General features: G+C 47.2%; 1 protein-coding gene across 2 annotated transcripts in view; it reads left to right on the top strand.

Moving 5' to 3' along the window:
• Window positions 1–15538, top strand: part of ank3b (ankyrin 3b) — a 137992-nt gene that overhangs the window by 15172 nt on the left and 107282 nt on the right. Inside the window, exons 1-2 of one of the 2 annotated variants that reach the window (XM_072703597.1) lie at window positions 13837–13897; window positions 14100–14524. The exons of the other annotated variant lie outside the window; for it this stretch is intronic. Coding sequence (XP_072559698.1) covers window positions 14459–14524 — 66 coding nt within the window. The 5' untranslated portion in view covers window positions 13837–13897; window positions 14100–14458. Of the gene's footprint in view, window positions 1–13836; window positions 13898–14099; window positions 14525–15538 lie in introns of those variants that run through there. 2 annotated transcript variants of the gene reach the window in all.

Genomic DNA, 15538 nt, shown 5'->3' with positions numbered 1-15538 from the left:
TATGGTAATCTTCAGTTTTTTCTTAAACTCTGTGCTGTTGAAGGGTAAAAAAGAGATGAGATATGAATGGTACGAATATGCCAATTACCTATAGTCCACTCTGCAGGAATAAGCAATGCTGAATTTCCTACTTAATAAAACGACTCATTCATTTTTGTTCTGCATGTTTAGTATAGTAATCAATATTTAGATTGACAGATTTTAGGTTGAATTTTTCTCTTCAGTTAAGCTGGTTCACACACTTTGTAATAAAAAAAAAAAAAAAAAAAAAAAAAGCTCTAACTCAGTTTCCTTGACAGTTTACCATCCTCACTCCATATCTTATCTGATCCAACTGGTTAGAATTTGCCACAGGATCAAGAGATCTTTACGGGAACAGTCCCACCCCACACCTGTCTGCCAGCGAAACTGCCAGACTCTGCCAGGACAGACTGAAGCCAAAAGCAGCCACCTTCTAGAGGTAATATTGTTCATTGTGGTATATAATCATGTCAATCTCACGTGATCAAGTTTATTTTTTACTGAAGAGCAGGTGTGGGAAAACGCGGGGCAACAGATCTCCCTGTCTAGAGCCCTCACTGCCAGAAAGATGTTTATGAATATGTTTAAGCACTATGTGTAGGTCTATGATCTGTCTTCACAAAATTACATTTGTGTAGCAGAAAAAGTTGTTGTAATGACAATAATCAGTTCTGGTGTTGCCTGTAGTCCTTAATGTAAAATGAAGTGTCAGGAATATTTTGGAGGCTTCGATTCAAACTGGCTCGGGTGACACTTGGGGGAGGTTTGGAGATGGTTGACTATGTGGGAGCTGGGCTGTAATACTGCCTCGGGGTTCGGTCAGTCAGACCAGCGGAGTCTGTTTACCTTCCACAGTGCGAACCTGTCACGTACCTTTGGTATGTGGCCAGACCAGATCTTTCCTAATTGAAGCGTAGGGCACGGGAACACTAAAATTAAACGATCCTTACTTTGACGTTTGCCCAAGGACGGGTGCATCGGAGTGCTGCTTTTCACATATCCTATCTTCTTTCCTTTGAGACACACAGACACACACAGACACACACAGAGCTTGAGAGGGAAGCTGGGGTTTCGAGTGCAAGTCAAGCCGCTTATCCAGCACCCCTGGAGTACTGTGGGGGATTAAGGGCCTTGGACATGTAACTATTCTGCTGAGACTCAGGCTTGAACCTGCAACCTTCCGATCACACACGCTGAGCCCATAACCCACCCCCCCCCAGGCCAATGACAATGGTCATGCCATGGAGAATTCTGTCCACCGTTAGACTGTGAAGCAGCGCATTTCCTTCTGCTGGTCTGTGCACTGTGTGAAATTACGTGTGATGCACTGGAATCCAATCCAGAGTGCATTCTGGGATTGGATCCAGGGTCACAGTGACCTTGTATTGCATAAGTGGGAAGCAAATGGGTGGTTACATGAATAATGGTAATATTGCTTCTTTCGGAAAACAGTTACAGTTTGCATTGTATTTTCAGGACATTTTATAGAACGTTTTTCCGTAGACTGGCCCTGAAAACAGTCCGACTTCCTGCCGTTTCCCCTGCCCAGCGTGAGCATAGACCTCCATTGCGCTTGTGATGCTTCGCGTTCCTAAATGGCAGGTCTGTTCAATGGGGATAATTTGTTGGGCGTACTTCCCGCTGTATTCACGCGGCACCTGGGATGACGTGAACACCTCCCCGTCGAGCCATCAGAGTAACAGCTTTTGCTGGGATCGCATAATGGAAATGATACATTTGCTCTACAGATCTTGCTGCCAGTCAATAACTGTTTGGAACGAGCCCACATCAAGCATAGTTGTTAAAGTTTAAGTATTGCAGATAAAATAATTCACTATATAGATGCACTGCACATGCATGTGTTTATTTGTATGGATGGTTATATGTACACACTTGTGAGTGCCTTGGGGTGGATTGTGTTGTGAAAGACGCTATATAAAAATGAATTGAATTATGCTTCTGGGCCGAAGTGTTTCCTTCTGATTAATGATGGCATTGGCCTGGCTAAGATACAGTTTCTGGTGCAGGGAAAGCTTGCATTTCCCCTCCAGTCAGCAGGAAAAACTTGGTCCTTTTGAGATTAACTTTATGCGCGGTCAGCTGCCGGCGTCTTTCGGACAGCTTGCGCTGACGCTGGCCGACTCGCCACGGCTCCGTCGACGGCGTTTTAAGATTTGCTGCGCGGACCGCGGGGGGAGAAGCCCGTTGGCTGAACTCGGTCGTTCTCCTGTCGACCCTAGTCCCGTTCTCGCTTTTCTCGTTAGCGATGACAATCGTTATTTCGCTCTCGGGCTGTGACGAGTCCGTCTTCACGGCCAGGGACTGAGACACAGCTTGGGTCCGACTCGCGTCGCCTTGAAGCAAGGAATTTTAAATGCAGCGTTAAGAAGGCAGAAGACGGCAGAATTATTGGCCTGTTTTCCCCTCTGATTAAAAACGCGAGCATGTCGTGTTTTTTATCAAATCCAGTTTCAAGCCCGTTGTACCTTCCATGTTAATGTGCTAACAACGTCTGGTTTCTTCTGAAACTGCTGAAACACTTTTTCTCCCCTGCTTTCTGGCAGAGGAGTTGCCTGCTTTGCTTAGCTCTTCTCTCGGCGCGACCCCGTGAAATAAACTGCCTTGGTATCTACTAAACGTCTGATACTGTAATTTACAGCTGAAGTACAGTCCCACAATGTTCCCCAGCCGGTTAAAATGGTAGTATCCATGGAGACGGCAGTCTTGATATACAGCGTGTTCGTTGACAGAGCATCGTCAAATGATTTTAATGTGCCAGGGTTACGTTTTACATAATACTGTAAATGATTATGGCATTTTATAGGTCTGCGTTTAAAAATAATTAGTCATTTTCTACTGGTGCATAAAAGGAGAAAATGTTGTTTGAGCCTGTAAGTAATATTGTGAGTAGGATGGAATGAAATTGTGTGTGACTTAAGTCCTTTATGATATTTATAGGTCTCGATATTTGGAGCTACCCAGGGTGTCCTTGTGATACTAGCTAACCATTGTGATGACGGATATCAAACTCTCATCAAACTATGAACATATTCCCCTTGCTGGTCTACCCTACAACGTGGATGGGTACAGATCAGGTTTCAGGTTCTGAGCCCTTAAAAATGTATGTGGATTCACTCACAAGGAAGCCAGTCGAAAGCAATGCACAGCTATTCTGGTTCTTTAACCATTTCTGTGGTGTTTTCATTTTGTTTGTAATCCTTGGTTTATCAGAAGTGTTTTTTCCCCCCGAGGAGTTAGTGGCTGGGTGAGCAGTGCTGGGGGCTGGAAGCTCACCTCCGCTCCGTGTGTATGCAGGGTTTTGTGTGTGTTCATCCAGTTACGCGGGTTTCCTCTTGCTACTCCGGTTTCCTCCCACTAACAGGCTAATTGGCATCTATAATTCAGTTTGATTATTTTTTATATAGCACCTTTCACAATAATGGCCCTAAGGCACTTGACAAAAGTGTGAAGCAATCCATTACTACATCGTTTACCGGAAAAAAAAATCTAGGAATTGTCTATAATGGAGTGAACATGAGTATGTAGTGCCCCCCATCCATGTCCAGGATAAGACTTTGGAAGATGGATGGATGCATGCATGCATGAATGAATGTTAAAGATCACATAAATCACTTGGTGGTTTTTGCCCCCTATCACACTGGTAGTTTGCGTTGTCTCACTATTTCATCACCGCGACAAGATGAGGCAGATCGAGAGCCGAACAACATGCAGCGTCTCGTTGGGTTATTTTCAAATGACACATCCATCGCTGTAGGTCATGCGCCTGTTTGTTGCGAGCAGCACAGACACTTGTCTGCAAACATCTACTGTAGAACACGGTCACGAAGAATGTCCTTCGGCGACGGCTGACGGCGCCGCGACGTCGTGCCTGCAGCAACTGTCCGGGCCGCTAACATCTCTTCCCATAACCATCTTCTTGATCGTAAGGGTCGCACTGCGTGCGGACAGCTGCGTAGCCTCAGGTGTAACAGCTGCCCGCGAAACGCGGTTTGAACACGTCCAGTTTCAGCGCCGTCTCTTCAAGTTCAATTAAAAGCGATTTCGTGGGTGTGGTGAAACGGGAAAAATATGCGTTATGGGAACGAGAATATTATCACCACAGGCATGGGCGTAAATTTTCGGGGGGGAGGGGCTGGGGGAGGAGAGGGGTTGAAGACCCCGAATAATCAGCAAATACACCCATCTGGACCCCCGAAAATGGGTGGAGACCTCAATCTGTCCCTCAGTGTCAACCCAGTTCTGCACCCTTGACCACAAGCTTTGATTTTTATGCAGCAAATCTACACAAGGAATACAATTAACTTCATTCCGCTTTTTATGTTATGTTTCATGGCCAGGAGTCAAGACATTTTTTAAATAAAACATTTCTGTTATGCTCCAGGTAGTTTATAAAAAATATTGCTGTGGTGTCAATAAAAACACACTAATGTCCCATGTAAGAAAGTTGAATTAGCATGAAATCAAGCTCATTCCTTCAGTAAAGATGCTGAGAAAATGTTTTTATGCTCCTTTAATTTTTCCTCTGCTGGCTCCTTTATGCTCTAGACCTGGGGTCAAGACCGTGGTGAATTGTAAAGGATATTTTTGATATAAATGCAAATTTTACCACGGACATGGTATTTAAAAACGTAGCCTTTTTTCCTCATTCAAAACGTTTTACCACAACACGTCTGTCCAAATACTGACAGGTTCACGATCCCTGCTTCAGTCAGTTAACTATCGCGGAGGCTGCACACCTCTCCTCTTTGACTGAGGGCATCAGCCTTTCAGTCAGTTCAGCGAGGCTAACATTCTGCCAGTTGTTTGGCTTCATTCGCTGGCTTGTGGGTATGCATTTCACATGGTGACCTTTGACCCTTTTGCCAGCAGGAGTTGCGTGTTAATGGCACCTGAAGTTTGGCTGCGGTTTAATTTCGGGGACTGGGCGAGGGGGTTCCATTTGTCCGAGGCTGTTCCTCCCACATGAAGCCATCATGTCGTATTTGCGGGATGGGGCGGGGCCTGGTGCCATCCCATCATCAGGCTCCTCCCACTGGGCATTGCAGTGAGGTCCACCACGGTTCACTGCGTCTCCCCCTGCTAAATTGCTGACCACAGTGCGTTAAACTCACCCACCTGAAGCACGGCCCCCCAGCTCCTCTGTGCGATTCCTACTGGCCTTGAAACAGGGCCGTTTCTTGGTATGCTCACCTGAATGGCTGTATATTTATGGTACGTCTGTACAAGGAATGCTGAAATAAAGAGAATATGTACAGAACATTACAATAAGTACAGTGAATAATTTACAACGGCATGGCGTTGCTTGTGTTATGAGATTTTAGGATGGAAAAGTGTTTCTGCGTTTTTCTTGGGACATTTGTTTGTAAATATAGGATGTTTCTCACGGGATCAACAAGGCTTATCTCGTATAATTGAAATCTGTGTTGTTAATAGGCTCTTATGCCTCTCTCGCTTCTCCTGCTCGTAATCCCCTAGTTTCCCTACTCCGTACGATACCCTCCTCCACCCCAGCCCACCCCCTCGTTCAGTTACACTCCATTTCTTCTTTCCTGACCTCAATCTTTCAGTCTGGGTTAAATGGGCCAATCGGAAGGGCCCGACCCAGCTGAGGGCTTCTCTGATGAGGTGCTGGCACCCAGAACAGCAAGACGCAGGTTTGGGCTGGAGGTGGCAGACCAGAACCCCCCCCCCCCCCCCGGCCCCCCCTCCTACCCCCGACCTGACCTAAGAAATTCCTGACCGGTTTAGGGGAGAAACGTGAGCCCTTGAGTGGAAAGGATTACCGGATAAAGGGGTGTGAATTCACGGCCCAGGGAAATTTGCCGTGTTTCATGTGGAGTCGTCCTCCTGTGGCAGATGGCATCAGTGGGCTTTTATTCATTTTTAGATCAAATGATATTGCCTGATAATGATGTATCATCTGAGGAGATAAAAGCCTTTCAGGCCTGTCTGCTTAACCTGGCCCCCCCCACCCCCCCCCCCGAAATCAGGGACAGTGACAGGAAGCCGTCTGCTCTTTTCATGGCCCGCCACTGACTGCCGTGTGGCCTTTGCGGGTAACTCCTCCCCCTTTTCTATTTGCCAGGTGGATGTGATTTTTGGGGGGGGGGGGGAGCAGGGTGACACCCACCAGACACAGACATCAATTTTATACCCTATAGCAAGATATTTAACAACAAGATTTATGTAGGCTATGACTGGCGCATTGCATATGTCAGACCTAAGTGAGTAAATGATGCATTATGATGTATTTTGGCTGTGTAGGCCTAGGGGGTACAGTAGACCGCTTCATCTCCCAGACAGGCTCGCACAAAGTACGGTGCAAAGCTAAGCTATGCTGCTTCATACATGTCAGAGGTATATTTACATAGAGCAGTGTCTCTCAACCCAATCCTGGAGGACCCCCAGACAATCCACATTTTTGCTTCCTCCGAGCGCCCAGGTTCTCTCTTTGAACCAATCAGATTGCAGAGGAGGTGGGTCCAACCAATCAGATGTCTAGGTCCCGCATCCTCTAGTTGCTTGGGCCCACCTCCTCTGTAATCTGATTGGTTATTTCTCCGAATCGATCATTTTTCCTTCTGCCCTCGGAACATTTTTGTGCAAGTTAAACTCCCACGAGCACTCGTACCAGGTATTCAGTGTTCTTGACTGGCTGTGGCCTGGGAGGGAGCAGAAGTGTAGACTGTCTTGGGGTTCCTGAGGACTGGGTAGAGAAAGTCTGATATAGAGCATTATACAATGTGACAGAACGTGACGCTGGGGTCAGGGGATTTGTCGTCTTGAAGTTACTGTTGACACAGAGTTCAGTTACGTTCAGTTTCGGAGGTCATTTTCACTGGACTTTGACGCCACTGAAACGCGTTTCTTCAATGTGAGTTACAACTTGTCCCCACGCCGGAAATAACAGGTCGATCATGTTATAAGGTTATGTTACTATTAATTCATTTACTTATATTTTAAAAAATATGAGATTGGTAGTAATTTGTCAAACATTAATTTTATTCTGTCGTCATTCTCCCTGAGGCTTTCCAACATGACTTCATTTTCCGAGGCCTTTGGCGAGGCGTTCAGCTGGTGTGTCTGTGGTAACCTGAGCAAATTCGGGGTCATGGCTGCCAGTGGATGCTTAAACGGCCAAACATAAACAAACCCTGGGTAAGGTTGAGTGGGCCCTAAAGTCCCATTTAAGGATAAACGCCTTTTGGAAGTGAACGTGGCTGGAGTCCTCACTGTCTTTTTGCTTCGGCGAAGCCTATCCCGTCACTCGCCCCAAGCTCAGCAGGGGGCGCTGACGAGCGAGCGGTGTCTCTCCAAGCTTGCCAGTTCTACCGGTGACCCGATTCGGAATCGACCGCCGAGCTTCGCCTGTAGATTCTGGTAGCTTCTCTGGTCCCTGCCAGTGTCCTGGAGGGAGCTCTGCTGTTACCCTTGGCAGTGGTCCGACCTGGGAGAGGCGCAGTGCAGTTGGACAGTGCTGAGTTAGCAGATCGTCTCTGGAGGCCAGCAGGCACTGGTACCGTCCAGAACCTGTAAGGGGGAATAAAAAAAAAAACACAAAGAATTCTGGACAAACCTACAAACCTTGTAGCTTGCAAAGTAGCATTTGTACGGACGTTAGAGTATACAGTGTTTCTTTCCCTTAATGGCAGCAAAAATGCTTGACCGCAATTCTAAAGAAGAAACCACAAGCACCGTCCTGAAATTTAAAAAAGTTTCAGCCATATTTATGAAACATTGTTCCAGTCCGCAGTGTGAATGCTGCATTCCACATTAATGTGTAAAATGTCTCTGGAATATGTGAAAAGTTATGTTTCATTGTACATCAGTTGCCACTAAATTTGGCTTAAATGTTTTGTGCATAATGAATGGCTAAAGTTTTACATAACTTATATTATTACCTGAATTCCTGTGGTGATTCAGAGACAAGTTTTTCAAGAAGATTTGTGATGTCATTTCAAAAATTAAGTATAATTAATAATGATTAAGTAGGTGTGAATGTGCATGTGTCCTGTGATAGGTTGGCTCCCAGTCCTGGGTTATTCTCTGCCTCCCGCACATATTCTGGGGTCGGCTCTGGACCCCCATGAGAAGAGGTATAGAAGATGGATGGATGAATGGATGTATGTATGTATGTATGAATGGATGGATGGATGGATATGGTCTATTTCGCAGTTGATTTAAAGTGGATTTTTCTTGTTGAGCCTTTGTCTTCTGATTTGATAAAAGAATAAGCGAATGACTCAATAGCCCACAAGCCTGACCAGGTTTAATGGTTAGAGGATGGATGGATGGATGGATGGATGGGTGGAAATGGCTGACTGTTGTTGAGCTGAGCTGATATCTTTGAATGCTGAAACATGCAGCCACAGGTTATAAGATCAAAGCAGGAAATCCTCCTGAGATTCTTCAAAGCAGTGTTTCCCAGCTTGGTCCTTAGAGACCCCCAGACATGCCGCATTTCTGTTCCGCTCCCAGCTCCCAGAACACCTCAACCGAACAATCAAGCAATCAAGAACATGGAATCGCTGGGGCCCGTGTGTCCCTGAGTGGGTGGAGAAGCGCTGCTTTAGTGAGGATGTGGCCCCCATTAATTACACATGACAGTCCTTGTATTGTGTAACTCTGTTATGTTTTGGTTCTTCCAATTGAAAGGCTCCCGACGGCTTTCAGAGGTTTGGGTCGTTGCTATTTCATGCCTGACTCCGCTGTGTGGATTTTTAAGGGCAGGTGATATTTCAGGGGGCCTCAGGCACTTCGAGAAAGATGGCAGCACGAGACATTTTGACCAAAAGAAGTCTGGTATGTGTGTGTGTGTGTGTGTGTGTGTGAATGGCTTTGGTTTGTCATGCATTTTTTTTGGTGAGGTGCGCCTCAATAAATCAGGTCTCTGTTTCTGTGAGTGGAAGGTCACTGGTTCAAATCCCATCCTCTCGCCGTTAAGGAAGACCCTTAAAACCCAAAAAAATGCTCATTGGCTGCTGCAAAAATGGCTGATCCTGCGCTCAGACCCCAGGCCTGTACTTTCTTGTCATGAAAAAGGAGAGCCAATGATATGTGAAATGTGATATGTGAAAATGAAAGCTTTCCAATGAACATGTGCAAATGGCAAATATAATCGTTTTTTTTTTTTATTTCAAGTTCACAACAGATTCCTTCTGGTTGTGGGAGCTGCCCTTTCTAGGATGTAACTCAGATCTATGTTTACTTGGAAGATTACGCTAATATGGTATACAACACCAGGTATAGGGAATGGTGCGATGTACCATATTACTCTTCATTTTATCTGTCTCTAAAGTTGCACACTATTTGATACTGTGTTGCATAGTTACTATTTTTTTCCAGTTGCACTGTTAGTTTCTGGTGTCGTGAGACCTGCATACAAGTGTTTCACTCACCCGCACTCTACCAAGTGTCAAATTATGTGACAAATACAGTGATTTGATTTGATTATATCACAATGGCATATTGAACGGTCACACAAGTTTTAAACGTTTATAATCCGAACCAGTGCTCCAGCGAGAGAGGAAGTGGGATTGTGACCAAGATGCATGAGTCACTTTCGTTCCGGCCGTGAACAAATGTCCAGAGGTTAATGCACAGAGCTGTCATCTCCGCCAGGCTTCAGACGAATGCAAACACCTGCACAGTGCAGGCAGAAGGGGATAACCACCTTCATTCCACCTGCCGCCATCCTCGTCTTTCTCTAAGTTGATCCTAGTCAGCCATTTTCTTTCGCCCATCATCTGGGTCTTCTGGAACCCGAATCTTAAAGCATCGAGTCCTTCCAGCACCCAAAGTACGATGTGCAAGTTCTGGCTTTGCTGTGACTCACCAGTCAGCCAGCTGTAGAAGTCAGTTTGCGTTTTAGAGCCATTATATACAAAATCTTTCCAGGCACAGAGAAGGGTTTCTTAATTACTGTGTACAGAGGATAAGGTTCTCCAGATCTATCCTTAAAGACAGATCAATTTCACACTGTGCTGTTTTCTTCTTTTGTCATTATAATTTGGACAATGCACTGCATTTACAAGGTGTTTGCCAAGTGCCACAGCTTGGTTTTCATGACAAAAGGGTGGTATTATGTCACAGTTCTAGAACTTTTTCCCTCACGCACACACATTTCAATAAGAGATTGAAGCTGTATGTCCCAAAGTCATCTATGAATAGTACCAAGCCACTCGTGCAATACACTAACTGTTGGGTTAAAATTGTTGCATTTTTAGATTTAAACATGCAAAATGTATTCTTGGTGTAATTTCGCCGTACGCGCATGCATAATTTACACGAACGCCAAATGGTTTATGACATGCACAGAGAAATATTCCTGGTCCAGAGTGTCCAGCTAAGGCTGGTACTGCAGCCTCGGCGTGTGAAAGACGTAAATGCGATCTCTGCGGCCAGCAGGTTTTCGGGTCGATCCGTGGATGTCCAGGAGAGAGGATTTACCTGTCAAAAGAGCCTTTGGAGACGAAAGCCGCAGGTGATCATCGATTTCATGATTTCTCCAGGACCAGGAACAAAATCAGGTGCCTGACACCCAGTGCGACATCAGACGTGCATCTCCAGTGTGAACACGACTCGGCAAAGAGGAAGAGGGCCCTGCATCTCCAGTGTGAACACGACTCGGCAAAGAGGAAGAGGGCCCTGCATCTCCAGTGTGAACACGACTCGGCAAAGAGGAAGAGGGCCCTGCATCTCCAGTGTGAACACGACTCGGCAAAGAGGAAGAGGGCCCTGCATCTCCAGTGTGAACACGACTCGGCAAAGAGGAAGAGGGCCCTGCATCTCCAGTGTGAACACGACTCGGCAAAGAGGAAGAGGGCCCTGCATCTCCAGTGTGAACACGACTCGGCAAAGAGGAAGAGGGCCCTGCATCTCCAGTGTGAACACGACTCGGCAAAGAGGAAGAGGGCCCTGCATCTCCAGTGTGAACACGACTCGGCAAAGAGGAAGAGGGCCCTGCATCTCCAGTGTGAACACGACTCGGCAAAGAGGAAGAGGGCCCTGCATCTCCAGTGTGAACACGACTCGGCAAAGAGGAAGAGGGCCCTGCATCTCCAGTGTGAACACGACTCGGCAAAGAGGAAGAGGGCCCTGGCATGACATGGGATGAATACAATATTCCTTGTCTTTCTTTCGTAATTGACCCCCCCCCCCCAACATAAGCCAGAAACTCTGAACCTAGCGAAATTACACCAAGAACACATTTTTCATACTTAAATCTAATAAAATTTGAGCCCAACAGTAAGTATATTGGGTGATTATGCTACATACAGGTGAAACTGCCCCCCGAGACCTTTAGATAATGTTGCCACGGGTCTGGCCAGCAGGCGTGACACAGACTGGTATCCCAAACGCCCCAGCTGGGCTGGAAGCATGATCTCAGCGCTTCAATGGCGGGGAGAGCCATCTGGGTGTGAAATTCCCTTAAACACGCGGCCTGCCTGGCCACTCTGCGACTCGAACCCGAGCCATGACAGTGCACTGATACACCTTTATTTCTAAACCAACCAAAATCTGATTACATGCCTGCAACCCTGTCTAGGGTACGTGGTCTGGCGATAGATAATCCAAATGCAGTTTCCATGTTGCATATGATAAATCTTTTGTTTAATTATACTCGTATTTCTGAATAGCCTGTTGAACAGCACTTTAACTGTGTGATTTGAAGAATACTAAAGCACTGATCATACAAAACCAGCAGTAAAATTTCAACATAAATATATATTTTTTTAATGAAAACGCTAGATGCATTAAACGAGGCTTGAGGCTAATAGTGTGGAAGATGTAGTGAAGCCCACCCCCCCCCCCCCAGCCCCCCTATCCCTGTCTGGATCTCTCGCCTCTGTCTGGGTGTGAGAAACCTCAGGTCGTCTCTGCCAGGGCAAATCGAGGACGGCAACAGCTAAGACCCACTGAGGCAATGGGCAGCATGATATTTTAGGAGCGGCAGGCAGATGCGGACGTGTCCGGCAGTCGCCACTACGCTAATGAAGCGGATCTCCACGTCTGTAGCGCTCTTGCCTGGCTTGGGGACATCACCACGTTTAAATATAAGCATGTGCTGTATTACTGTAGCATTTAATTTGGGGTGGGGGCATTTATTTCCAGTAAGTGTGGAAAAACGAGTGAAGAATTCTCCGGTAGTGTTCTCCTTGTAATCAGACATGGTGGGGGTATAATGGAACATTTCTGAACAGGCGTTTGCAAAAGGCAGCTAATGGCACTGTCAGGCCCCCCGATGAAGGAGCCTGGGCATGATGGGTGAACATGAAAGGCTCTTTGACATCACAGGGCCCAGGAAAAATAAAGCAGACCCCGACTTAATGCTTCTTAATTTAAAACATGGTGTGTAATCCTTAACCCTGTTGTACCAAATCCCCTCCCCACACCAAAGCCGTTGTACATAGATATAAGACGAGCATTGAATTCATTCATGTTTTTTATTTATTTTTATTGTAAAAATGTTTGCTGTAATTGACAAAAGGCTCAGGCGTGAGACAAAAAGACAGGGAAGAAATAAATAGAAAAGGCAGACATTTTATTCGAGGGCTATATTTATTGAACACTTTGTTCAGTCGTCTTGCCAGCGTGGGGTGACACCATTTCACGTCGGATTGTGATAGGCTGCCTTCCTTTGTGGAGTGCTCTTGTTTTTGTCATGCCCCCTTTTTACCAGCAGATGGCAGACTGAGGGGGGTCAACCCATAGGCATTATTTATATAAATGAATCTTTTGAATGCTGGTTTTTAAGTCTGAATTAACCTAGTCACCTTGCTCCGTTTGACATCAAATGTTTGAATGTTCTGCGTTTATAAAGAGGTGATTGATTTTAGATTTGTTATGTTTCCCTGACCCAACCCAGTACTTTCGAAAAAACAAGACAATTTTTGCTTCTTACAAGATGATTATTGGAACAAGAAATTTTAAATCAAACGTCAGTATTCTAGAATCTTGTGGCGATTCTGTGGTTTATAGTTTCATCATTTATGCACATAGAAGACCTGAAGTTTCTCTTCCATCTGGCATTTAAAGCGACAGACTGTTAAATGTAGCCAGGTTCAGCTAAAGCTAGATTATCATCTTTCGCAATTCAGTGATGAAATAAAGCCTTTTGAGTTACTAACCCTTTTTAAAATGTAATTATTTATGGCGTAATGTATTTATCGAAAGATGGCAAACCACACGGGCTCATTTTGATGTCATAATGGGGAGGGTGTCAATGGGTAAAACCTGTCATCCACAAGAGATGGGGCAGAAGGTGGCAGAGGCAACTGGGCGGGCATCTGTGTGGCACGGCGCCCAGCTCGTGCATTATTACTGTCCTCGCACGATAGCCCCCTGGACCCCCCGGGCGTGACCGCTCCCCAGTTGCCGTTAGCGGGGAGCCAGATCCGCTGTCATTGTTGTGGGCACCCCTGAATGGGGGGGTGGAGACCAGCCGCTCGCCGTTCAGTAATTGCGAGCCGCTATTGTGTCTCCGATAGAGGGCTGGGTGCCAGTGGGCTGCTTAACTGAAGACTGCCTCGTTTGTTACGTGCCGGGGGGGGAGGCGATTGCAGGCAACAGACACGGTAGCCCCCGGCCCCATCTTCCTGGCCAAAAGACATTGCCACCTCCTTGTGTTATTTGGCATTTTTGTTGTCGTCGTCGTCGTCGTCGTCGTCGTCGTTGTCGTCTTCCCTTCTGGTGGGAGGGGTTTTCTTCAAGATCTAGTAATCTGATCTTGCTGAGAGGTACACCCAGAGACTTCCTTTTCTGGAAGGCTCTAGTGCATCTCGCTAATAGGCAGGTCTGGGGATCACATTTAACACCAGCCAGCACCCAGGAACCGGCTGATCCCAGCTCAGGGGTACAGTTGAGGGTTTTAACCTATCTGTCATTAAATTCATTTTCTCAGTATATTCCTCCCTCTCTCTTTCCCAGTTACACTCTCTCTCTCTTTCTCCCTCCCAGTTTCTCTCTCTCTCTCTCTCTCTCTCTCTCTCACTCTCTCTCTTTGTATGTTCCTCTCTCTTTCTCTCTCCCTCCCTCTCTCTGTGTCTCTCCATCAGCACCATTTAGAGGGAAGGGAAAAGCCCACCAGTACCAGGGTGGCAAGCAGTGTCTGACTTCAGTAGAAGCGACCAGATCCGCTCTGCAAGCTGGATATCTATTTGCAGCGAGAGATCTGTTGGCTTTGACTCTCCCATTTCCCCGTGGCTCTCGCTCCAAGCGTGTAGGCGAGGGGCCGCTGGGCTTGGTGGACGTGTCGGTGGACGTGGGGTGGCGGGGGGGGGGACGCACAGCTGGGAAAGTGAGTGGCGCCGAGCGCGTGTCGAGAGCATCCTCCGCCCCCCACCGCTCACTCTGGTCGCCCAGAAGCCGCCTCATGTGGGAATAAGGAGCTGAGGCAAGACCCCGCGACCCCAAGATGAGCGAGGAGGCCAAGGAGAAGGGCAGCGGCAAGCCAGCTCACCGCAAGAAGAAAGGCAAAAAGGTAAAGGGCCGTCAGAACGTGCCGGCACCCCCGTCGCACTTTGCCTGCGTTCTCGTGTCTCGTTCCACAGATGGTCTCGGGAGTGAATGCTTTAAAAAAACCAGAGTCGGTGGGGGGTCTGGACGCGGGGAGTCGGGGTGTTGTGTGGCTTCGCTGGCTGGCACCGTGTGGCGCCGTGGCCCCCGAGCTTCGCGAAGGGGGAACCGCGAAGCCGGCGTGTTCTGCCGCTCGGAACAGCGACTGGCTTTGTTCGCTGGCGCTTTCATGGAAGTTTCTACCCCGTCCTTCCCGAGCGGAGTCTCCCTCCCACGTAAGGCACGCGGTCAGAGTCGCGTCTCCCGTTTGCCGGGGTTCGAGCTTGTCAGGAAGTACGCCCTGTCACCTCCTGTTGGAGGGGGGTAAATGTTCTTTGTAATCGGGAGAGCTGTGTTCCCTGTTGGAGCCTGAGTGTGTCTGTCAGGCACGGGGTCCTAATCCAGGGGCGTCAGCCGCTGTCCCCTTGTCCCCTTGTCCCCGCTCGCTGCTCTCCTTTGTCTCACCCCGGTAGGGGAGGTGGACCTCAGCGCCGGCTGTCGCCACAGCGTTTCTCCAACCTGTTGCTAGGCGTGCGGAACATCAGCTCTGGCGACAGCGCGGTGGCTGTCCTGTGCCAGATGGGGGCGCCGGCTCAGCTCGGCTGCCAGGCTGTGCCTTTAATATTATAGATGTGTAGGAAGACACGGATATATCACAGTGTCTCTCTCTAATAAAGGAATTAAATACCTTCATGTATACTGTAGATGTCTCTCATAAGAAACTGTTGCAATCATTGTCTTACTTTTGTTTTTGCCGTTATAACTGATTTTCAGAAATAATGTGGTTAGTGGAAAATGTAATTAGGCATTGTGTAAGTAAGTGGTGTTTTTCTTGTTTTTAAGTACACGGGTGCAATTTCTTATTTTTTTTTTGACAGACTGAATAATCCGTTTGAGTCTGGATGGATCCCCTGTTTGGGGGCTTTTTTTGGGGTACGGG

Source organism: Paramormyrops kingsleyae, chromosome 20 (genome assembly GCF_048594095.1).
Source record: "Paramormyrops kingsleyae isolate MSU_618 chromosome 20, PKINGS_0.4, whole genome shotgun sequence".
Taxonomy (NCBI): domain Eukaryota; kingdom Metazoa; phylum Chordata; class Actinopteri; order Osteoglossiformes; family Mormyridae; genus Paramormyrops; species Paramormyrops kingsleyae.
This window is presented reverse-complemented; position numbering and strand designations above follow the sequence as displayed.